Source organism: Cyprinus carpio, chromosome A23 (assembly GCF_018340385.1).
Source record: "Cyprinus carpio isolate SPL01 chromosome A23, ASM1834038v1, whole genome shotgun sequence".
Lineage (NCBI taxonomy): Eukaryota > Metazoa > Chordata > Actinopteri > Cypriniformes > Cyprinidae > Cyprinus > Cyprinus carpio.
The window spans coordinates 11,988,912-12,014,325 of NC_056594.1; the positions used below are offsets into that span (position 1 = coordinate 11,988,912).

Sequence of the window (25,414 nt, forward strand, 5' to 3'; positions counted from 1 at the left end):
GCACATACAAGCCACTGCATGTCTGAACTCTTTATTTAAACTCAAAGCCATTTTTCCACATTGCTTGTAAGTTACAAGAATGTATGTAAATAAATGATCTGTGCTTCTATCTGTCTTATTTTATTTTTCTAAATGTTATATTTAGGTTTGATATTGTCATTGATATTACCTATTACATATATCTCTAATCAGTTTCCTATCTGTCCGCCTGACTGTCTTATAAATTGTCATTTATATTATCTATCACTTTATCTATCTGTCTGTCTATCTTTTCAAAATTTAATATCAAGGTTTTATATTGTCCTTTATATTATCTAACCATCCTTCTGTCTGTAATTCTGTTCATCTGTCTGTTCATCCACCAGTCAAACAGATCGATCATATATACAGTCATATTGGTACAGTTCTAGTCTGATGTACTTTTTGTGTAAGCAGTATGTGTTTGAAAAAGCTGTGGCTTGTACTTGATGTACCCATATTATGCTACCTGCTTATTCTCAAGGCCTGTTTGAGTTTAAGAGGATTTAACAGGATTGTTCGGTCACAATTACACAATGGAGTAGAACTTTTGCCAAGTGTGCCCCACTTGAACATAGTTGAATGGAGAATAGCTTAGCCACGACTTCATGGCTCCGCTTAACTCAGTTATGTGATGTCAAGCCAAAAAAATGAGCTGATTTACATAAAAATGAAAGTTTGAAAAGTCTTAAATGCAAAGGAAATCTAATGTAGAGGGCACTTAATGTAGAATAGTCTCAGAAGTTCAAACATGCAAATAGGGTCGATGACCTTTAGCTCGGGAGTTAAGTAGTGTCAAGGCTACTGCAGGCAGAGGAGGGTCTGAAACACACAGATAGCACAATTTGAGAGTTAGCAGTGTCACAGAAAAGGGTAATTGATCCACCGTCTGTATAAATTATACAGAGTTGTCATCTCTTGTGACTAAAGAGCTAATGATGTTGCTTTAGGGTCTTTCTGAAGCAAAACTTTTAAGACCCCACTTGAAAAACTTTCAAAACAGGAAGTCTGGTTTTGGGGCATATCAAATGTGCAGTCTTTTCAAATTGTCATGATTTGCCACTTACTAGCCGGTATTTGGTTTATGTGTTGTTAAGAAAGACAAGATCCATCCGAAATCACAAACTGTCTAGTAGGTACTACATTTGGTTTGAACCTTACTTTGCAATGTAAAAAAAAAAAAATGTATGTTCTATAAAGTATGAATATCAAATATCAAATTGTTGTCACTGCCATTCAGAACTCATATGTAAACTTCAGAATCACAGTGGAAGTAATACGTAATCCAGATCGTTTTGCACACTTTTTATGAATATATGAATTCGGACATACTACTTGTCTCACATACTGTTTTTTTGCCTAATATATATTAGAAAAGTTGGCATATTTGGAAGCAGGGACATTCTAGTTTTGGAGAACATTTAATAGGACAGCTATCTGGGAAGCATTTCCTACAAAAATCTGTGTGGTTCAGGATGATGCAATCAATACTTTTGGTCTGTGAAGAAGTGTGTATATGCTCTAAAGAGTAATTTTGTCACTTTTACACTTGTACTATATGTAGATGACCTCAGGTTTAGTAAACATGGACTAAATGGTGCAAAGCTCTGCTATATTGTTTGCTGTTAAAACTTATTCAGATATATCCAGTTATTTCTGATTGTGAGTGTGCCAGTTTAAAAACATGGGTGCAATTGATGTTTTTAAAACAAGTTTTTAGCCTTCTCTGTCTTCTCTCCCTGCACTTGTGTCCCTGGCGGACCTCTGTGTTTTGGGGCCTGTTCAGGGGAAACTGGAGTTGTACTGCTCTGGGGTGATACAAATGCCCCCCTGCAAGTTCAATAAGCTCTTTGTTTTCTGTATTAATGCTGCAGTGGAGTTCAAGTGCCCTCTCTACTATGACTCCCAAGCAACTTTTAGACTCTTTCACTTTTATTGTGACCTGCCAAACCCACTGGGCCCAGAATATTTGTCACAGACTAATTTTGATTGATTTGTGTGTAGATTTGGCAACGTTTATAAGCAAAGTAACCCAAAGAAGTTCATACAAAATTCATTAGTTTTTGAACAAGTTTACCAACCAGTATTTCAAATTTGGTCAATTTCAACTTTATTTAATTTATGCTAATGTTTCCACAGACCTCTAGCAAACTTCTAAGCTCTAACAAACTCCTGGTCCACAAAAGAAGTATAGAGATACATTAAGGTCCTTCCACTGATTATGCACACTGTGTTTGCAATCTGTGACGAAAGCAGCATGCAGTGCGCAGCATCGTACCCCACCTTCCTGTCTGATGGGAAGCCCCCTGCTGCGAACATATTGAATGCTCATGTACTGTACTTAAAAAGATGCCGGATTACAGAAGTTATAATAGTCTAGATGCTCATAAGTGAGTCATTGTTTTCTTCTCCATCATTTCCTGTCAGCTCAGACTAAAGCTTACAAATGTCTGGAAACCTAGTGAGTCACAAACGTAAAGTAGAAAAGACACTTAATTTGCTTATATTTTTCTGTGAAAAGCAAAAATGTGCATTTTTGAAAAATACACCTGGTCTGTGTTATACATATAATAGCAGTGAGCAAAAACTGGGGCTTTCAAACTCCAAAATGACACAAATAGAACCCTACAATACCATGAAAGTGGAACATATGATTTATATTTGAGGAATGGTCATTCTCTCCATTTCATTCCCAAAATAGTTTGATAAATGTTCCCTTTAGGTGTAAAACTCAAGTAAAGGTTGTTTTTTGTTTTTTCATCACAAGGAAAATCAGATCACATTTTACCCCCAAAATAAAAACAAGTGATTTTTTAAGTTAAAGTTTAGTGAGTCAGAACTTGTTGAAGGCTTTGCCTATGGCAGGTTTTGTGGTCGGTGTCAGTTACCCGCAATCTGCACAACAGTAGCCTAATATTTATAAATCTCTCACACACACTCATGTTTTATAGATGAGTCCTGGTTTGTGGTCGGTGTCAGTTACCCGCAATCTGCATCAGAGGAGGTTGATATGTGGAGGTTGATATGGTGACCGTGTGAGCGCATGGAACAAGTATGTGTGCTTGTGTGTCATCCAGGTGCTTCACTCACCTAATGGAGTGATCTTAAGCCATGGGAAACATGATGCTTTAGCTAGTCTTTTGTCTGGAAAAGCAGCCGTGATTATCCTAAAATAAAGGATGTGGGTGAATTTCACAAAGAAAATCAGATCACATTTTACCCCCAAATTAAAAACAAGTGATTTTTTTTAATTTTTTTTATTCAGGACAGTTAAGCACAAATTGTCCTTCAAATTTTCATTTTAGTAATGTGAAAATATTCCTGTCTGTCAAAAGGATTTTTTTTGTTGTTATTATTACATTTACATTTATGCATTTGGAGATGCTTTTATCCAAAGGGACTGTGCATTCATTCAACTATTACATACAGTATTATTATGTTATCATATTATCAAATTCAGCACCTTTTAAATTAGCAGCTTACTACCATTTTGTATAAATGATATTACTCAATACAGTGTAAATATTTCTTTTTAATTATTCTATTTAATTTTCTTTTCATCATATAAAAAATATATAAAAAATTAGAAAAATACAAATATATTTTTTTACATAGCATCTCCCCTTTTTTGCATTATTGTGTCCCCCTTTTTTACTTCACATTTTGATGGTCCTAAAAATCCATAGAAATGTACATGCTTTACAATTAATTTGATGCAAAATTTCTTCTTTATTTTTTATTTCTTTTTATTTTGTAGTGACCTTCTGAATGTAATCCTAGAGTTTATTAAATACGTATGGGGTCACAGACAGTGATCTGTAATCTGTTTTTGTTCGTATGCAGGCGAGGAACGTGATGGCTCAGCTTCATCAGATATTGTCCTTTAAGCTTTTATGTCTCCACTTCATTCTGTCCCATTTTCCTCTATCCCACGATTCCCCAGTCTCCCTAATGTTTGCTGCTTTACCACTAACCAATGCTAACCAGTGTTTGTCTTATCTTTCTCTTTCCTTTTTGCCTCCTGAAGATCATAGAATGATCAATGCAGGTAAGCACAGCTTTTAGTAACTTCTTGAATGCTTAATCTCTGGCTTGCTTAGATGTTTTACTTAAATCCACTCTTTACTGCTCTGCAGAGCCTGAAACTTATCTACGGCTTTATCATCGGGATTGCTTTATAAACTTCCTCTCTTAGTGGGGCGAACAGCCAAGGATGTGTTTTTGAACTTGTGTTTGCATTCCATGATGATTTGAAATCATTCCTCCCACCCAGCATTGTTGTCACCCGTATTAAGCGAATGCCGTTATCCGCCGCTGTCCTATCTGAGGGAAAAGGCCAGAATAGAGAGCCTCTTTGAGTAGGTGGCTTGTGAGGAATCTAAAAGCCTGAGAAGAATGAGCAGGGCCTCTTTTTTTCAGAAAGTGGCTGATAGCTGTGCCAGGCTTTAATTGAAAATGGTGGTAATGAGTGTGTGAAAGATCAATGTGGTCTCCGTGTGCACAATCTGCAGCCAAACCCCTGGAGTGTGGTTAAAAGATGGAGGGACCTTCCCCGTTCACCCTCTGCACTTATAGTCCCCACTTTAGTAAATGGGAACAGGGGAAATTTTCTCTCCCAGGAGACTGAATGAGAAGAATCAATGAGTGTGTATCATGTCCGAAAGTCAGCACGATGAGAGGAAATAGAGATGGATAAAAGGAGAAAAAAAGAAGCGAGTGTTGAAAAGGACTGGACTCCTGTTCTAGGAGAGAGAAGTTACTCAGTGAAACACAATAACTCCTCCATAGGGTCTTGCACTTTTTCTTTTTAGATGTTTGTGCTGCTTTAGACAAGCTACATCTGAAACAGAGCTATAAAAAAACAACGCCATTTTCATAAATTAATGTTAATATGGCCAGTTTATAAAAAGATCATTGTTTTTTAATATGGCCATTAAACAGTTTTTTACAGTTTTCAGACGGCTACAACAAATGTGATTCATGTATGTGTTGTGTGTGTCAAACATATTTATTTAGTATATTTAATAATTGTAAATTGTAAATGTGCGTGGTGTGTGTGTGTATGTACGTACGTACACACATAAAACACAGACAGACATCAGTTTTACAATTTTTCAGGTTTTTACCCATATTTTGAAGTATGAATTGAATTTGCAGTGTGTAAGGAAATTTATTGCTTTGTGTACAAAAATATACTGTTAATTTTATTACCAGGACTGATGTGACTGTTTTTTTAATTTATTTATTATTATTTTTTTTACATTTTTATATATATATATATATTTATAGATATTCCAAAGACATAATTTTAATATCTAATATATACTATATTACTATACAGGCTAGAACAAATATATATATAATATAGAGAAACACACACACACAAATTAATTTTAAGAAATAAGCAGAGTGCTATGGATCAGTTTTTTCCCCTGAGCTGACTTTGTGAACCTGTTAGGATAGAATTGTTAAGATCATTCCACCATTAAGTTGCACTGAATGTGGAGGTTTAGGAAAGTGATTTTGGTCTCTGTCTCCCTCATACACTCTTGCGCACCCCCTGAGCTGACTTTGTGAACTCTCTGAGGTACCTGTACTTTGTCAACCTCTTAATTTATGTGTAAATAGTCTGCTCTCACCCTGTTATCTTAATCAACTCAGCAGTGTCCAGTTTGTAAGTCACAGAGACAGATTTCATTTGGCTTTGTAGGTGTGGTTTAGGGTGATTGAGTCTGTGCTTGTACGTGTGGTGCCCCGTATGGCTGCAGCTGTTGCCTGGAGAGCTCATTAACTGCAGAGATGTGACTTCTCTCTTCCTTCCATTACAGATATGCAAACACATAAACAACCACCTGCAGGGAGCAGCCCTGATGATGGCACCCGGCACCCAGACACACACACACACACACACACACACACACACACACACACACACACACACACACACACACACACACACACACACACACACATCTCAGTCACAGGCATGCTAGTCAATTACTGTTAGTTCTACAACACAACAGCCTGAATTCGTATCATTATCTGCTAGTAGCTCTTTTGTTTACTGGCTGTGATTGCTGCTTCACACATCCCATAATCCTCTAGGACATAAAGAGACACGGTTATTAAGTTTTTACTTTGAACACAGCAGAGTTTTCATTGTTCTTCAGCAGCGGACAGACAGTCACTTAGCCATCATTGAGAGCACATGCTGTTCCTCTCAGAATGGAGGATGATTTTTTATGTAATTATGCAGCTTTCTGAAACGCTTGATATTTTTTTACAAATAAATGATTTTTTTTTTTTTTTTTTAGAGTTGTTTAATTGATATTGATTATTTATACAGACTTAGTTTCACATCTCTGTGATCTTTTATATATACTTCTTGAATTTTAAATTATTATTATTATTACTAAAATTCTATATTTTTTATAATTGCAATAGTAATATATTTAGTGATCATTAAATGATCAATTTAAAATGTTGTTTTCATAACAGTAATAATAAAAATGCTTATTATTATTACTATCATTATCCTTGAAATTATACCAAATTATACCAAAAATACATGTAATACTAAAATTAATACATTTATATATTGGTATTGTTTACTCATATTGAATTCAATAGTGGCATTTATTTTAGTTACTGTTTTATAAAAGATATTGTTGGAGTGATTTTACTAGTAGTAAGGATTATAAAGCTTCACTTTTTCCCTAACAACATCCATTACTCATGTTGAAATCACTGTAGCGCACAACCTCAAGTGGCTTTTTTCTTTATTTTACCGAGCTAACCATACAAAACCTCTGAGTGCAGCGAGTCACTGTGCCTGTAACTCCAGCGGCTCCTGAGGTTCAATGAGGCTGTTTGTTAACTAGCTCTCTGAGGTGTAAAAAACCCTGCCCCATTTCTTTTGTCACCATGGCAGGGCCACATATAAACATCATACAATAAACACTCCACCAAAGCACAGTGTGGGCCTTCTATTGTCCCATTGGCTAGATCCACCTCTGTTTCTTTCATTTTTTTCCCCACTGGTTGATTCTTGATGGCTTTTCTGGCAGATTATGAAAGCCCCCCCCCCCCCCCCCCCCACACACACACACATTTGATGTGCTTTTTCTTCTTCTTCTTCCAGCTATCAGCCTACATTTTTATGTCGCACACTGAACTTCACCTAGCCTTTTGTTGCAGCCAAATGAGAAATCCTTTTTTTCCGAAGCCACAAATTTGCTGACCGGACTGACAGATCCCTTTGTAGTAATCCCCCATGTTTTTCCATCCCTCCTTCATTGCTGAGCAGCCATTGAGTCATTTCTAAGAAGCTCCATTAAAAATGCATTTGTGCTTTGTCGGCAGGGCCTACATTAGATTGAATGAGTTCCTCAGGTAGGAGAGGAAGTCATGTACAGAACAATGTCAGAATTATTGTGCTCTTCATCTCACAGCGAGAATGGTGATAATATGTTTAGTGTTATCTCGGGCACCTGGTAGACTGCAATTATGCAGTAGTGAGGAGTGAGTCCCGTCGAGTGGTGCTTGGGCTTTGGTGCAGCCAGCAGCTAAATGTTTAGATTCATTAGCAGCTCACTGCTATCTGTCACAATGACTGATGCTGTTTTCACTGATTCACTTGGCACCAAATCTCACTAAACAAACGGAAGTGTTTGGGAGTTCCTGCTAAATGCAGATTTAGGTAATTATCTTGTTCTGTTGTGAGTTATAGTTCATTTTTTTCATATTTGAAATTGTTTTGACAAAGGACTAGGTTTGTTTAAGAGATAATTAGATTTAAATCCAAATAGCAAGTTTGCAAGGTCTCTTTTTTCAAGTATCTATTATGGTTCCCTTCATCTGGTCTGTCATGGCTTTTCTTTTTACTTCCATGTTAAAGGGATAGTTAATCTAAAAATGAAAATTCTGTCAATTGCTCATCCTCATGTCAACTAGTATGATATTGTGTGGAACATGGAAGGAGATGTTTAGCAGAATGTTCACACTGTTCTTTTCTGTACATTGAAAGCAAAAGGTGACCAGAGGCTGTCAAGGTTAAAAAAAAAAGTAGTAAGCCATGTAACTTTTATCTACTTTTTGTGGTGATTTTTGTCCTCATTGTTGTCCTATTCAGAGCCTCGAAAACCCTTGGTCATGATTCACTTTTATTGTAAGGAAAATGAGCATCTCATTTTGCTTTCTAACGAAAAATTTAAATAATAAAGGGTCTATGTTATTATAGTTTTTAATTTTTAATGAAGTTTTAATATTCAGTTTTTGGTTTCTAATGACTTAAAATTTTGTTTGTTTTCACTATGATTTTTAATTTTAGCTTAATTTTAGTTTTTTTAAATGCTTATTTATGAATAGTTTTTGGCTCCCTAAAATGTGTAATCTGGAGGCACTTTCATGTTTAATACATACTGGTAGATTTTTTTTTTTTTTATGTTTTAGAATATACCACTTATATCAAAATACTCCCCCCCCCCACACACACACACAAATTATGTATAATTTTAACTACAATTATAATTTCTTTCATTTATCTTTCATTATAGTTTTCGCTGTAAATAATAAACCTAACACAGGTTTGAAATGACACAAGGGTGAGTAAATAATAATGGTTTAGAATAACGAATCAAAATTCTTTCTGACATAACACTTCAGCCTATAGCTGGGCCCTATAGCCTTCTTGAGATCAGCTGTCATTGCATGTTTACTGTATATCAGTTAGAACTGAGCTGCGCGTTGCACACAGAGATGAACGGGATCCCTAGAACCTGTCGCATACTCACTGCATGGTTTAATTGGCTGTTTGCTATTCCATACACAGTTGATGAAAGCCTCTAGATGTGCTTGTGTGACTGTGTCATGGTGTATGTGGTTTATTAGGTCATAAGAGTAATACCAAATCTAGATTGTACTGCATATGGTGGTAAGAAATGGAAAACTTTGGCACAGTTTGGGATGTATGTGAGGCTCTACTTTGGACTTTGCATCCACACAGATGATGGGTGGTGATCATAGCCTTTCAAAGTAAAACACCTGGAAAGAGGATGTGTGTAACATTATATGTGTAGAGCCACATACTGTAAAAGAATGCAACAAGATATGCCTTTAGAGATCACAAAAATATTCAGTAAGAATGCTGCTTAGCTTTTTAATTGCCTGTTTTATAATGATGCTTTCCAGCTATTACATTTTCTGCATTATCATTACCACCTGCTGAATTACAAACAGACAAACAAATTGAAGTTTTATAGCAGTTTTTGTTGTGGCTCGTTTAATTGGCCGAGGGCCATCGCTCATCCATGAGGAACAGTATGCACTAACCAGCAGCTCCTCCTGGGGCAGCAGAGGAATGTTTAGCAGCTTACTATCTGTACGTGTTTAGCCAAGTCTGTCTACGTTCTTAGTGTAGTGTGCAATACAAACATCCTACTGGTCTTATAAGCCTCCGCCTGTTCCACATCATGGTTTTTCTTTTGTGAAGACCTCAAGGCTTGTTTCAGCAGGAGCTAAACCATAATAGTCTGTTTTATCGTCTGTGTTTAATGTTCACTCTTGGTAATTACTGTTGTTTTGATCTCCAGGGTGAGTCAGTGAAGGTAGTGATGAAAACTCAGGTTCTGGTATGTTTTAAAAGGCATGAGGGTTTCTGCCCTACAAAAGCGAAACGCAGCAATTGTGAGTAAAATGTGATAAATAATAATAATAACTATTATTTTAGCTGTTTTAAAGTTGTAGTAATTTTAATATAACATTAATTATTGTTCTTATTCTTATTAATGTTAATTATGCCATGTAACATTTCATTATTATTATTACAAAATTATTATTTAATACTATTTTTTTCACATTTTCTCAATCTCTGAGTATTATTGTATAGTTACCGTGTTTGTCTTTGTAGGGCAAGTTAGATTGTTTTGTTGTTCTGTACAGAGCTCAGGCAAAAAGTAATGCTTTATGAATGAAATCAGCCACATATTCCTCATTCCTGGTCATCAGAATTCCAAAACTGGCTGCATTATGATGACTAATTGGTGTGGATGTTCACCACAAAGCCTTTTGAGACCTCACCAACCTGCCTCTTATTGTAAGGAGTCACCACAGATCTCTCTGATTACATACACATTTGATTAGAATGAGCCATGATTGATTACTGAAGGAGACAGATCGTGTTATTAACATCCATAAATAAAGATAAGACAAAGAGATACAGGAAAATGTTCAAGGTAGAAGGTAGCTGTTTTTTCATGTGACAGGTGTGGAGGAAACTAGCCAGAATAGCCCTTACCTTTGCAACATTTGCACAGAGCACTTATTGCCATCTGGTGGCCACTGAAGGTATTGCTTCTCTTGCATGTGCACCATTTACAGTCATGCTCTTCACCTTGCCATGAAGCAAGCGAGATCAGAGAACAGAGTTCAGCTCAGGTTAGATGTCTGCATACCTTGGAAGAAACATTGCACTGAAATAGGATACGTGTGGACTGAAATGTTCCAAAAACCACCAGATAAGCTAGTTTATTGAAAGATGCATTATTAAACTAAATTATTTATTATTGTTGACTTTGATATGTTTGTTGAAAGATATTCCTGGGTGGCATATGAGAAAGTAGGCAATTTTCCTAGTAATATAGCAAAATATTACTAAAAATGCTAAAGTATGTAAGATGTAGTTAGAGATCTTGCTTATTTGTAACAGATCAGATGTGTTTGGTGGATTCTGTGTAGCTGTGTGAGGTTGGAGTGCCAGTCTCTTGACATGACGTGTTGTTTTGACAAGGTGAGTGTGAGGCATCCTACCTTTACACCTCCCTGAGATGGCACTGCTGCTCGCCTGGTTCCTTCAATCAAACACACTTTACATCAACATATCAAGTTTACATACACACTAAAAGTTTCTTTGTTTAAAGTGAAAAAAAGTGACGTGACATACAGCCAAGTATGGTGACCCATACTCAGAATTCGTGCTCTGCATTTAACCCATCCAAAGTGCACACAAACAGCAGTGAACACACACACACCGTGAACACACACCCGGAGCAGTGGGCAGCCATTTATACGGGCGGCGCCCGGGGAGCAGTTGGGGGTTCGGTGCCTTGCTCAAGGGCACCTCAGTCGTGGTATTGCCGGCCCAAGACTCGAACCCACAACCTTAGGGTTAGGAGTCAAACTCTCTAACCACTAGGACAAAAGGTTCTGTATAGTGGAAAAAGGTTCTTTAGATTTTTAAAATGTCCTTCACACTTGCAAAAAATTGAGTTGTTCACTGAAACGTTCTTTGGGGAACCAAAAATGTCTCTTCTGTGGCAATGATGTAAAAACGCGTCTTTGTGATCTTTATTTTTAAGAGTGTGCTTAGTTTGTACTAGTCAACTGATCGTAGTTTGTTTAAGGTGTAGTATTTTCTTTTTCTGTGATATTATTGTTTTTCATGAGGTGAACTGTGTTTTCAGGCTTATCCACAAGAGGGCGTAGCTGCACCATCATCGATATTCACTGCTTATTAGCAGCTGTATTGATTTCATAGCTGTTGTAGGGACATAACAACGAGATCCTAAGTCCTGTGGAGGTCAACCTACAGATCCCTCTTGCACATCATAATCTATGCTCCTACCCACACTCTCAGAGAGATCATTACGTAGATGGATAACTGAATGCAATTGGTTTATGTAGTAAATGCCCCATTGATTTCATGTCTCTTTACGGTTGACAGATGGAACAATACCATACACTGCTGTTAGAGGATAAGGCTGATTGTGTTGAGCGGATGATGAGCGATGACCCTAGAGGTCACCGTGTCTGAAATGTGAAGATGAGCTCGGTCACAGTAATAGACTGTTTAACATTTAGACAAGGGGCTTGAGGTTCACCCCCACCCGGTTTGCTGTTAAGTGGGGGGTCCATCTGGTGTGCAGACATCTATGATCCCTAGTGCTGTACATTAATAGAAAATCCTGGCTCCTGTCCATAATTTCCCCCCTTGATTTCACCCTCCCTCTACTCTCATATCTGCTCCCCTGCTTAAATGCGCACATCGCCAGCATTTCCTCTGATGTGTGAGGGGAGGCTCCAGGGGGTCTGCTCAAATGGGGCTGAGGTCTCCATTAGGCTGCCTGACAGAGCCGGTCTTTCGGCAGCAGACAGGCGTGAGGGAATTGCTCACCCTGACCCTGATCCACCTGCCCCCCCTTTCAGTCCATCAGCATAAAAACAACGCCCACTTCCTCTCTTTAGCCCAGCTACAAAAGACAGGGTGAAAGATGCACCCAGAAAGCACATTTATTTTAAAAGTTGTGATAAAGTTAAAAGTCATGTAAATCTAGACAAACTGGTATATAGTTGTATTAGCGTTGTATTAACAACAGTTGTCTGGATTATTTTTGTAGTAAAAAAAAATAATAATAACAGTTTACTACAAAAACCAAACCAGACCAAACATGTTTTGACTACAAAAATAAACTCAATCAAACATTTGTTGTGTCGCATTTGTTTTGAGTCTATTTCAAGGCTTTTGTTTGGTTGGTTTGTTTTACAGGCTTTTTATTTGGTAGTATAATATTAAGATGTTTATGAAACAGAAACAACTTTTCTCAATGTTACTGTTAGGTTCTGATAATTTTTGGTACAGTATGTATATTGCACATCATATTTTGTTACCTTTAATTGAATGTGTGGTTGCTAGAACCTTAAAATATTGTTCTGCAGTGTAACCGAACATCTCCCAAAGCGTAACACTGAAAAAATGTGCAGAGTGTAGACAGCTGGGTCAAAGCTCTTCAGATTACACATTCTGTTTCTATTGTGAGGCCACTGTTAGGTAGTATTTCAATGAGTATGACTAATACTGAAGCTGCTGTTATTTTACCCACATTTCTTTTGTGATGCTGTAAATGTGTGAAAGATATCATCACTTCACAATTGCAGCGTTTAAAAGAAGGAGCCCTGCCGTGAGGGAGCGTACTGTAAAAATAGGAGAGGCATGTGGAGTTGCTGCTTAAGGATCCCGTTAGATACCCCCCCACACACACCCCCGCTTACACTTCATAATCTCAATCAGAATTCTGACACTGATTAATTCTGCTGTTGACACATTTCTGGCTGTCATGCTGACTTACCCATCATAGTTGTTAATGCTAGCACTCTTGTATGTGTCAAAACGGAGAATGAATGAGAAGCGTGACAGATATGAATAGTGATACGCTTGAATCACTTGCTCTATTAGAATTAGCCTTATATATATTCCTCATACATACATATTCCTCGTGCCATTCCAAATCTGTTTGGATTACATTTTTTCCCTTTGTTTAACACGCACGCACACACACACACACACACACACACACGCACGCACACACATTTCTTGTTCTAGAAGCCATTTCACTTGGATACCGTATATGTCACAGTTAGGGAAGAAAAGACAATAGCAACTTCCATTTCATACCACTGAGTCAAAAGTTGATTTGTGAATGAATCGTTTTGTGAACTGCTTCATCCGGTTCACTTGAATAGAGCTTATTCTCAAAAATGTCTTGTTCATGAATCAGATGTTGCTACTTCAGTGTAAAGCTATCCATGAGGAATACTGTGAATATTTTGTATACTTTTTTTAATCTTGAAAGCTTCAGCCCCCGTTCATTGTGTTATGAGCACTGGAAATAGTCTTCAGAATTTCTCCTTATGTGTGCCAGAGAAGATAAGTAATAGTAATACTGCAATGAATGACATGAGGAAAATAAGCAAAAGAGGAAAAACTTTTCTAGGTCAACTATGCCTATAAACATCTATATACCCATCTTTTTTTTTCCAACTAATGTGTGAAAAGGGGTTTAGGGAAGGCACTAACATACATATGGGACACATTATAATCGTAATGCATAAACAAAAAGCAAGTTTCAAATTGATAATCTAGGCTGTAGACTTGTTCATTGTGTAAATTATTAGAACGATCTGTGACTTTACAGCCTGTGCAAATGTGCACTTAATCCAGCATGCTAATATTATATTATGGCTAAACAATGGCAGTTATAGACAATAAACAAAAGCTGTTTGTTTGGAAAATCACTTATTGGCTATTTTTGAGCCTGTCCTCCAACAAAAAAGGACCATATAGTTCGTTTGTGCAAGCACCTTATTATGACCTATATTTACGTTTTAAAGTTAAGCACCCTCTAGCAGGCGTAAAAATAATGACAATGTTGTGTTGCGTCTGTCATCATGAAATAACGTATAACTGTCATTACCAATCAAAATGTGCGTTTAATTAAATGTAATGTGTGAACTTTTTACACCGATCTCACGGTAATTTGTACATATTTTACTAGGTGGCTAATTCGTTCGAATGACCACCCCTAACCCCACCCCTCACAGATATCATGCAAAATCATGATTTATAGTGCATATGCATTTTATGAGCATGTGCATTCTCTGGGATCGAACCCATTATCGCATGATCACATGATTACATATCATCGTATAACGCAATGCTCTACCAAATGAGCTACACAAAACCCGAATTATAGTGCAAATAAAAGAGTACAAAACATTAATTTGAAAACGTCCTGTTGCCGAAAAGGGCACAATTGTAGTATACGCTCTGATGGGTCGTATTTCAGGGATTTTGACAAACGACCTATATGGGCATATTGGTTGGAGGACAGGTTGCATACAAATCATGTCCTAATCCATTGTGAAACAAATTGGATAAATTGGTTTGGGTTTATTATTATTATTATTATAATTATGTACAATGGAAGATGCTACAGTCCCTCACGGCATGCAGTATTAAAAATCGAGGGTGAAAAAATTAGTATGTCTGGCTAATTGATAAGAAAAGAGCGCAACAAACTATTAGCATTCCAACAAAAAGCTCAGAACTGAATAAGAGGGCTTCACTCTTAATTTATCACTTAATTTAATTTTTAATTCTTTAAGAATGAGATGTAACAAAGCAATACTGTTATCACACTCTCTCATTAATGAAGTACACTCCAGGCTAAACAATTATGTGTACTCACCACATACTGTTCTGTTCCTGCAGTGAGAATAATAAAAAGAGCCTTTCGGGGTGGTTATGACATGCTGGTCTCCTAAGACGGAGGAAAATAGAGGATGAGGAAGACTGAATTCAACAGGATGTCCATTAAGAGGCTGTTTTGATATGCATTTAGGAGCGGAGACTGATGGAGTTAATTGGTACTTTTGAATGTGGTGTCATACAGGGCTGTAATTCGCTTCCTGAGGATAGAGCCGAGCTGAAGGGGGAGGAGGGTGGGTGGGCATTTAACACTGCACTGCCCCTCTGAGGGCTTGAGAGAAAGGAGCTTCATCAGCATAACGCATTAAACATTTACCCTAACCCATAAACACTGGCTGGCCTCATTACTGCTATCAGTGCCAGCAAGTCCTAAACACACAGCAGCATCATCATCATCTGGGTGCGATGGTGGGCGGCAGACAAAGACGAGCTGGCCTCGGGATGATTAGGGGCGTCGCGGTCGTTTTCATCAGCGCTCTCTCTAGAATGAGACTACTCGACTTTCGTCACCAAGCAGAATCTCTTTAGTCTCAAGGGCCGCACTTGTAGTTTTAAATAGATTTTGTTTATTTAAATGAAATATATATTTATACTGCGGTTCAAAAGTTTGGTGAACAAACAAAAGAATGGTTGATCTCCGTAATAATTTTGTGGAAAATGCATCACATTTTTTTTTACGGATTCTTTGTTGAATATAATGTTCTTTGATGACAAGAACAGTTTTCTTTTATTTGAAAATATATTTATTTTGTATTTACTGAGATTTTCAGATCAATTTAATGCATAGTTTCTGAATAAAAATATTAAATGATCGTACTGACCCCAAACCTGTGAACAATAGTGTTTATATGTACATAGATATGTTATATTTTTTATATTAACATTATTTTTCTAATATCTAAAATCTAATTCTATAACATTATGTGATTCTATATAATTCATATTATATACAGTAGGTAATTATCTAATGTATAATATAAACTATATTAAATATATACACACTCATACACGTACTGTAAGTCAACATATAAAATATTCTCATATATATGCAAAAAAAAAAAAAAAGAAAAAAGAAAAGAAACCTTTAACTTTTGAGTTAAAAACAGAATCAGAACCCTAATGCATTATAAATATGTTTGGGTAAGCTGCGTTTGAAGCTAGTGTGAAATAAGCACACCTGTGACCTCACATATGATGAATTTTATATTTGTGCATCAAATTGTGATGTTGCTGTGCAACCGTAAAAAAATACATAAAGTGTGTTTACATCAGCCACGAGTGAAACATCAAAATGTCATAGTTTCCATTATAATCAAATCAACAATTTAACAACAGTTCATACTGGAAGTGCTCCTCGGTGACACCATTTGAAGAGTAAATTATATTTTTTCTTTTTGGTGATCTCAATAATAAGCATCACAGATATACCAAATATATAAGGAGAAATATGACTTAAGGCCCACGTCTGTAGCACACAAATGAGATCACATTGAACCTCATTGCGGAGTGTCACTTTGTATCTTGTGTTAACAAGGATTAGCATGGGTCCGGTTCTTTGTCATTCTGAGGTATTAAGAACAGGTCAGTTCATCTATAGGTTAATTCATTTTTTTTTTTTTTTTTTGAACGAGCCAGAACGAAGCGCCGGAACTGATATGAAAGCGGCGAAAATGAAAATGGAGGTCAGCGAAAAAAAAAGCCAAGACGGAGAGAAAAAAATCAGACAAAGAGGAAACGAGAGAAGGTGGTAGTTTTTCTCCCACAGTCCATCATGGTCTGCTAATGTATGAATGGTGTGATGAAAATTGATTTCCATGTAAATTATTCCAGGCTCTCAGCCTTTTATAAGACAATAACCTTTACTAAAGTGCCACTGTCTTGAGTAAGATGAGTTCACTTGTTCATTTCACTACGCATTTTCTTTCTTTCCTCCTTTCTTCCTCTCGAATTCCACTCTCTGTCGGAGTCACTAAATAGACCTAGCAATTATAGACAGACTGTTTTGATCGATAGCGATGGAAATGATCCCAGAGTGAAGGGAGGATTATGAAATATGAGGAGCATTTGATTGTGTGGTGGAGGAAAAGGGGGTGACTGTTTTCCAAGAGAATGAGTTGTTGCAGGCAGGTGGTAGACTGAGCGTCAGGTCAACTTATTGATCCATGCATTTGGCCAGCAGACGGGTCAGAGACGCTCCGCGGTGGTCTCCCAGTTGTCCGTCCTCTGGCTGGAATGTCGGTGCTTCATCACTGTCAGACTCAGCTTGGTATTTTGACCTGGCGATGGTAAAACTCTCCCGAAATGTGCCGGTGTGTGTGTGCTTTGTCTTGTCTTCATGTGGGCATGTTTGTGAGTATTTTGGCTCCAACCCCTGGTTTAAGCCCAGCGGAGGATTGGTTTTGGCTGGGTCACTGCCTGGCTACAGATGCATTCTGGCTGGTGTGACCTCAAGTCAGCAGTCTGTGGTGGTCAGCGGCCATTGTGCACAATGGAGACGGGCCGTCCCCTGTGGGTGTCAGACGGAAACATACACATGGATCCTACCAGCTGGAGTGATGGCTTGCGGGGCACAGTTTCTTTCTGGACTTTTTCTCTCAGTTCCCCTCTTGTTTCTTTTAAGTTATCCGTCAGTCTCTTTCAAATCTAGTTTGGGTTTCAATTATTTGTAATTTCACCCTTCTGTTCCTCACTCTGCCTCACTTTCCTGTCTGATTCACCTCTTCTTCTCTCCCCACTCACTCTAATTTTCTCTCTCGAGACTGTATTTTTTATCTGTCTGTTTTGTTCTTCCACTCCACTCTTTTGATCTCGTCTTCACCTTGCACACATTCTCAGCTGTCTCTGCTTCTGTCCAACCCAAGTGTGATTTCTACCATCGGCTCACTGGCATACAAATGTCTCCTCACGGCTATGAGCCAAGATATTGATGGTTTGTACACTGCATTGAAGCTGCAAGGATTTCAGTACACAGCTAATTACATTAATTACATGTACATTCAGATTGGAAAGATAAGTCTTGAGCTACAACCTCTGATAGCTCAGTAAGGATGGCAAATCAATACCAACAGAGAATAATATGCGTGGAAGATGTAACAATGATATCCACGTATATTCTTCAAATATTCCAGAAGAAAAACATATTGCAATTAAGCAGCAAAATAACAACTATTGACCGACTTTAGAAACACAATTGTGAGTAATGACTTGAATAAAAATGTCTTTATTTAAAGAGTGCCCTTTTACTCGTGTGATCTGCATCTTTTGTGAAATTATGTGAAATCTGAGACAGCCTTTGTATTATTTTAATAATGATTGATTATTAAATTCAGAATCAGTGGATCACTTTTTCATTCACATCCCACTTCCACCAATCAATTCAACAGCTATTTTTGTTATTATTATTATTATTATTATTAACATTCCACTTCCACTACTTTTTTTAACAGCTATTTTTGTTATTATTATTATTATTATTATTATTGAATTAACTTTTAAACACCCAGTCTTTCTTCTAGACAAATTTAAGTAAATAGGGCAACTTTTTGTCTTTGAGGTGAATGGCAAATGTGGCAAATATAACTACACAAATAATACCATTATGTACTGTCACTATTTTGAAATTGATATTAACCCAATTGAACCATTAATAAAAAATTCAACGCAGCATCTAGAATGCTAGTTGACCCCAAAAGCTTATTGAGTGCGTGAAAAATGGATCTGCAATTCGCTACCAGTGTGAAAGAGTCCCTAGGGATGTTTTAAGATTATGTTCAATGTAAATAGGTCTTCCTAGTTGGCAAGCCATCTTACACTGCTCTGCTATAAAAATTGGGTACAGGGTTGTGATGCGTATAGAGCTCCAGAGGAAACCCAAGACAACCGAACACCTCTAACTCACCCTTCCGTAATGAGTTTAATGATCTTCTTCAATGTGCGGTTGATCGATATCTTGTGCTTTTTTTTTTTTTTTTTTGATCCAAGCCATCCATGAGATTAGCACATAATTCTATTTTTTGGAGCCTCCGAGATTGTGTCACAAACAACCTTGGAATGTATGAGATCATCCATTGTTCCATGTGTGTGACAGTGGATCTATTGGAAGAATGTCACATGGCAACGGCCCTCCGGAACACTGGAACATGAAGCCAATTTGTTGCCTGGTGAGAGGAGTCACATGACCCCTGCACTATCCTGAGGGAGCTGGGGGTGGGGTGGTACTTGGGTCAGATAGCCAAATGTAGGAATGACTGTGAGAAAGGGGGGGTTTATAGATCATCAGAGGCGAAGAAGGGTGGAATCTTGAGTATCCTCAATCCCACAAGGAAGCAGTCACACATTCACAATGTTCCCTCTAATCAGAAAATGCAATGAAGTCATCACACAGGAAAGCAGCGGATGTAATTGGGGGAAATAGGCAAGGATTCGCAGCCATGTTGGTGAATGGATTGCTGGGAGGGGGGCCCTGTTGCTGAGGCTGACCCATGGCCCATGAGTTGCTAAAAAAAAAACATGGAGGCTTCGGTCAAAGGAAGAAGTGTTCTCCCTCCATCTGTGCAATGCCCTCATCACAAGCACAGACCTGTGAACACATTGGACAGGTCAGAGAAGGCAAAATTGACTTGCTTACAAAAACCAAGCCTGTTTTTTTATCAGAACATTGACAGAACGGACACGCTATCTAAGAGAAAGCTGTATGCAGAGTATTGGTATAAGGCTATTGTGAGTCAATTAATATTAATTGTGCTGATAATAATAATTTAAACCTGAAATGCATAATTAAAAATATATTTATAATATTATTTCATATTGTACAATATTATAATGCAGAAATTCACTTGTAACATGAATCATTTGAGTTTTTTGTATTTTATTTTTAACTTATTTAGGCATAATAGTATTATAAAAAGGTATAGTACTATAGTAATAGTATTTTTTTTTTTTTTTTTTTGAATCAATTAGTTTTTAATTCAGGGCTTTTAATGAATCATTTAAACCTGTTGGAAAAATCGGGCCATTAGTGAATAACTGAATCATTCAGTATGATTCAAAATGTAGTATAGTGCGAAATCACATTTTGTTTCTCCCCACCGAGCTCTGTGTTTTTACTTTAGTCAGTTTTTCTGGCAGCATGTTTATGTTTGCTGATTACATGCAGAACAAATGTTTGCATTGGCCAAGTCTGAGGTCATGTCCATGCCAGACACACAGTATTGTTATTTTTCTCTCCTCTTTGACTTCTCTCACTATCTCCCTCTTTCTTCAAGGTCCGGATAGAATCTTGGAGGAAATTCTTTGTCCACGGTTGTTACTGTGGCCGCACTTTGTTGGTTTGCAGGTGAATAATGGGTGAGGCATCTGTTATGTTTAAACGCACACAGCAATCACTGGCATACACTTCCAAAAAGAAGCTGTGTGGGTGTATTTAGTGTCCTTTTTTTCGTGGTGCATCTCATTCTCAGATGATTGTGTCTGTTGTGTTTTGTAAAGTGGAGAAATAAAAGCTGGAGAAATGCACAAAGTGGCCTGAGCAGGTTCATTTAACATGCAAGGCTTTTATCAACCGGCAAACACTTCTTAGTGTTTTTTTTTTCTCTTCTCAAAAAGTGTATGTCTAGCTGTAGTTAGCATTTGAAGAGTTCTTGAAGAGAAAAGAAAGGAGTAGACAGCCAGTCTCAAAGTGAGAAGAATCTGTCTTATCTTCCTGTGTTGGGTCTCTCTGACTGCTGACAGATTGTTTCAGCTGATGGCACAACCCTGTTTCCCTTGTCTCTGGAACACCTGTGTCAAAACGACCCCGTGAGCTCCGGCTGTGTGGGCGCACGAGGCCCTGGTGCAGCTAGTGATTCGACGGGGGATTCAATGCTGTTATACTCCTTAAAATACAGTACAATCCTGTCTTGTCTTTTCATACACACACTGCCTGATTGCAGATACACAGCTGCATAAAGCTTCTCCCACATTTGACAGTTACTTTCTGAAATCTGTCTGATTGATGTGAGAATGGATGAAAAGGCTGTTTTGTGGAAGCCGGTTTGGCAAGGCTCTTGATTTGAAATATAAATAATTGAAGCTCCTTTTTTTCTTAGTGGATGGCTTGCAAGAAATGAGGATGTATGCCAATTAAGATTCCCTTCTGCCCTCCAAGACATTCCGGGATGTTTGAGAACGAACCGAAAGACTGAAGAATGAAAGGGTGAAGAGAAAGAGTTCATTACTGTAAATGCAAATGAAACGGTCCCTGCGTATAATAGCTTGTCACTGTCAGAATTGATAAGAGAAAAAGCTTCGTTTTGTGCGTGTGCATAATTTTGAGTGGAATGTGTTCGAAATGGAGCTATATAATGGTAGAACATAAGCTATAGAGGTTATATAGTATTATCGGGATGCCTTAATGGTAATACTTCATAATAGCTGGTCTCCGTATAGCATGATTTTTATATTTTGCTCAAGCTTGTTAGGCCTCCTCAAGGAAATATAATATTCATAAAAGCAGACTGAAATATTCTGCAAACAAAAAACACTGGAGATGTTCTTTCCTCAGTTAAACCCAAAACTTTCTGAAATATTGTAAATGGTTTTGAGAACAGATTGCCCATTGGTAGAGTTTGTGTGTGGATGTTTGTGTGTGTGTGTGGTAACGGCAATCAAAATAAGCTGTAGAAGAATAAAAAAATGTCCAGATGGGTTGAAGTTCCACTCCCTTTGGTCCCCAAGCACTTGCTGTTTTGCAGTGGTTGATTCATTGGAATATGCTCAGAAGCAGCTGGGCTTTGTCTGTACTGTATGTGAAACAATTTCCATTTGGTCCTTCAGTGTGTTTGCTCTTCTAAAATGGGATGCTCTGCATGTCATCCAATTGCTGCATCTTCTCCACCTCTGCTTAATTTATAGGTAGATGGGAAAAAGGCTGAATTTGGCCTCTATTCTGCAAAGGTTAATTGTGTGAGGTGAATCTGTGCGGCTATTGATAGTGGAGGATGAACTGAAAACAAGCATTGTCTCAAGCGTAGATTTGCAGATAAATGGGCTGCGGAGCTGCACCAGAAGTTTCGTGATGAAACTGCACACCAAGCAGAAGGGCTGTGACGGTTGCCGTGACACTGGCGGTAGTGCACGTGATGTCACACACTCTTTAACAAGCATGATACGAAGTTTTGAATACAAGTGTGATAACAGTAATAGTTGCAAATTATTTTATTTAGACTATAAGTCTGTGGTAATTCACAAATTACCTCAAACGCCATACACAGCGTTTCCTTAAGACTGGCAGGATTTGTCATGACCTGTCATGCCGCATCCAGTGTAGCATCACTGATTATAATGAGTTTTATTTTATTTTGTCGCACCGCTCTCATCCGGTAGACAAGGTGTATTTAACTTTCTTATTTGGGCTACTTTCTTGTTTAACTGTATTATTTCTTTGATACTAATCATAGATTTAAGCACTCAAATAATTCACTGACGAAGTGCGAGAGTTAAATTAGGTTAAATCGGGTACGTTAGATGAGTGAGTGCCGGGCTGCTCCAGGACAGTTTTGAAAACCAATTCAGAGACATGTTCTTAAATGTGACTCATATAAAATATATTACATGCATGCACAGTTTTAAGGCAGCTTTAATTGCCTTTCTGTAACTTCATGACTTAACTGACCACGACATTGCATGTACATAGTTTATTTCGCGCTTTGATATGAAAGGATACATGCTACAGTGCGTGCCGGCACCTTTGTGCGTGCAATTGAACCGTATCACAGGACCGTATCTCACAGTGCTATTAATTATATATAGGCCTATATATATTTATATCAACAACACGCCACCGGTGGTAATTGGTCCATTACCACCGCGGTGGTAAAAATCTGCCACCGTCACAGCCCTACCAAGCAGACGTTAGTGAAGGTGCTTGTGTGGAGACAAGCTCAGAACAGCATGTCATTTTTTTTTCATGCATTGAACTACTTAATGGCATTTAAACGCAAAGTGCATCCTTTTATTTAAAGGGATCGTATGATGCGATTTCAAGTTTTCCTTTCCCTTTGGAGTGTTACAAGCTGTTCGTGAATAGATAAGATCCCTAAAGTTGCAAAGACTAAAGTGTTTAAAGTCCTTTCCCAAAGAGATATTTTTATAAAAGTTAAGAGTTGTCCAAGCTGTTCCTGAAAACGCCTCGTATAAACACGCCCCCACAGTTTATGTCACTACGTGGGAAGATTTGCATAAACACATATTACACAAATACCCAAAATAATGAGAAACATCATATGACCCCTTTAATAACAACCCTTGCTTATCTCTCTGACTCTTACAAGTATTGTAGCTGCAGAAGTGGTCATCTGTTCTCTAGAGAGTGAGTGAGATGGTGCATCTAAAGTCTGTTCAGCAGGGGAAAACTAATGCCAATAGAGTTCTTTACCAATTGGAGCGTTTTTCATTTTTTCAAAAGTTCATAATTAATGATGATGATGATGATAATAGCAATAATAATAATAATAATAATAATGATAATAATAATAACAACAGTAATTATTATTATAATAGACTATATACATATAAATATTACTAGGTATGGATGATATATCAGTACTACTTTATATTTGATGTACATATTGGTCAAAATAGAAATTTTTAATATTTTAATTATTTAAAAAAAATAACATTTTAACAGTTAGTTGACTGGCGTAGGGTATATATATATATTATTATTATTTTTTTTTTTTTTTGACCAAATAGTATTGATTTTTATATTTTGCAGTTATCGTTTATAGGCCATAACATGAAAATTATCATCGGGTTATTGGTTTTATAATATTAGTGCATCCTTAAGTAATCATTATCAGTTGTTATTGAATACACATATCGGCAGATATTGGATTTTGTAAGTATTTTAATTATTTAAAATTTATTTTTAGATACTTTAATTATTTAAATGAATGATTTTTAAATGGTTATTTATTAGATCATCCTTAAGCATATCCAGTTGAGAAGCACTGCTGTATGTTGCTCTATTTGGACCAAGCTTGCCATAGTCCTCAAGTTTAGTTCCACAGCTGCTGCTGCCACCTGCATTACCTGCAAGTTCAATCACACAGCCCCTGTCTGTCATGGATGCCAGCTCCCGTGAAGCCTGGTGTCAAACACAGCCAAAGTCAAGCAAGTCTCCAAAAAACAGTTACTCTCTACTGGTCGTGCAGTCTCTGTTTTGGCACATTGCTTCAGCAGCCCTTCAAAGAACCCCACCGTGGTTCCAGCTCAATTGTCCCCATGAGGACCATTAAATAAAGCATCGTGGGAAATAAAGTACGAATAAAGAGTGGAGAGCTGGAGCATGGCAAGTATTTAATGCTGCAATCATTACTGTAGTTACCATGATGAGAGGGGAAAACAGCATGCTGATGAATGAGTGGCTGTAAATGCTGTTGCTGGTTAGTTCTTCTCCATTAGTACACAGTGACTGGCCCGTTCCCAGAGACTCAGCCCGGGGCAGCTGCACTCCTGCCTGTGTTCAACAGCTTGGTCCCGGAGTGAGGAGCAGTCTGAGTGGGAGGGTAATGGGCTCGCTCCACCCAGAGATGAATATCCAGCTGTGGGAGAAGAATCGTCCTTGCGTGCACATCTTTGCTTAGGCAGGTGGTATCGTGGTGGGGAGGGAAGCCGTTTGGGAATATGGATATACATGTGATGGTAGATCTCTTTAATATCTCATTTGTTCTCCTAGATAGTAGTGAGATTAAATGGGGCGCAAACTGGCTTGAGGATGTCTCTCAGATTTTTCTCATGAGAAAATTAGCTAAATAATCTCAAATGGTATTTTCTGGCGTTTGGAAAGATATGTCTCAAGCTGTATTCAGATTTGCAGGATATCAGAGTCTGAAATTTCATTTAGAAATTTACTTGTAATTTCTTGTCAGTTGGAGAAATTATCTATTCTATTCTACAGTGGTCTCATTTCTTTCACTTTAAAGATTACACTGTACTTAAATTACTAGTATTTTTAAAGCTTAACTTTAAAGGGACAGACTATCCAAAAACAACTTTGAGGGTGAGTAAATGATGACAGATTTTTCATTTTGGGTGAACTATCCATTTAAGTGAGAGTTAAATGATGGCAAAGGTAATCTTAATGTAAAAATAAGGGACATGCACAAATAAACTGGCTGATACCGATAAACCAAAACTGCCAGTATCCGTTATGGAATTAATATATTGTGCATCACTAGACAACATAACTAAAGAACCTAATTAACTTTCCTGAGCAATGACAGAGAAACATTTGAGTAATAAAATCTTCCTCTGGAATGATTTATTCGCTCTTTCCTTGATATATGGGATAAGGTGGGATTTATGTGATGGTGGTTT

At 37.5% G+C, this 25,414-nt stretch overlaps 1 protein-coding gene across 1 annotated transcript in view; it reads left to right on the plus strand.

Annotated features, from left to right (window-relative positions):
* The window catches only part of LOC109045062 (agrin), a 267,061-nt gene that overhangs the window by 58,319 nt on the left and 183,328 nt on the right, over positions 1-25,414 (plus strand). Inside the window, exon 3 of the mRNA XM_042713167.1 lies at positions 4,046-4,066. Within this exon, the coding sequence (XP_042569101.1) occupies positions 4,046-4,066 (21 nt within the window). The remainder of the gene's footprint in view (positions 1-4,045; positions 4,067-25,414) is intronic.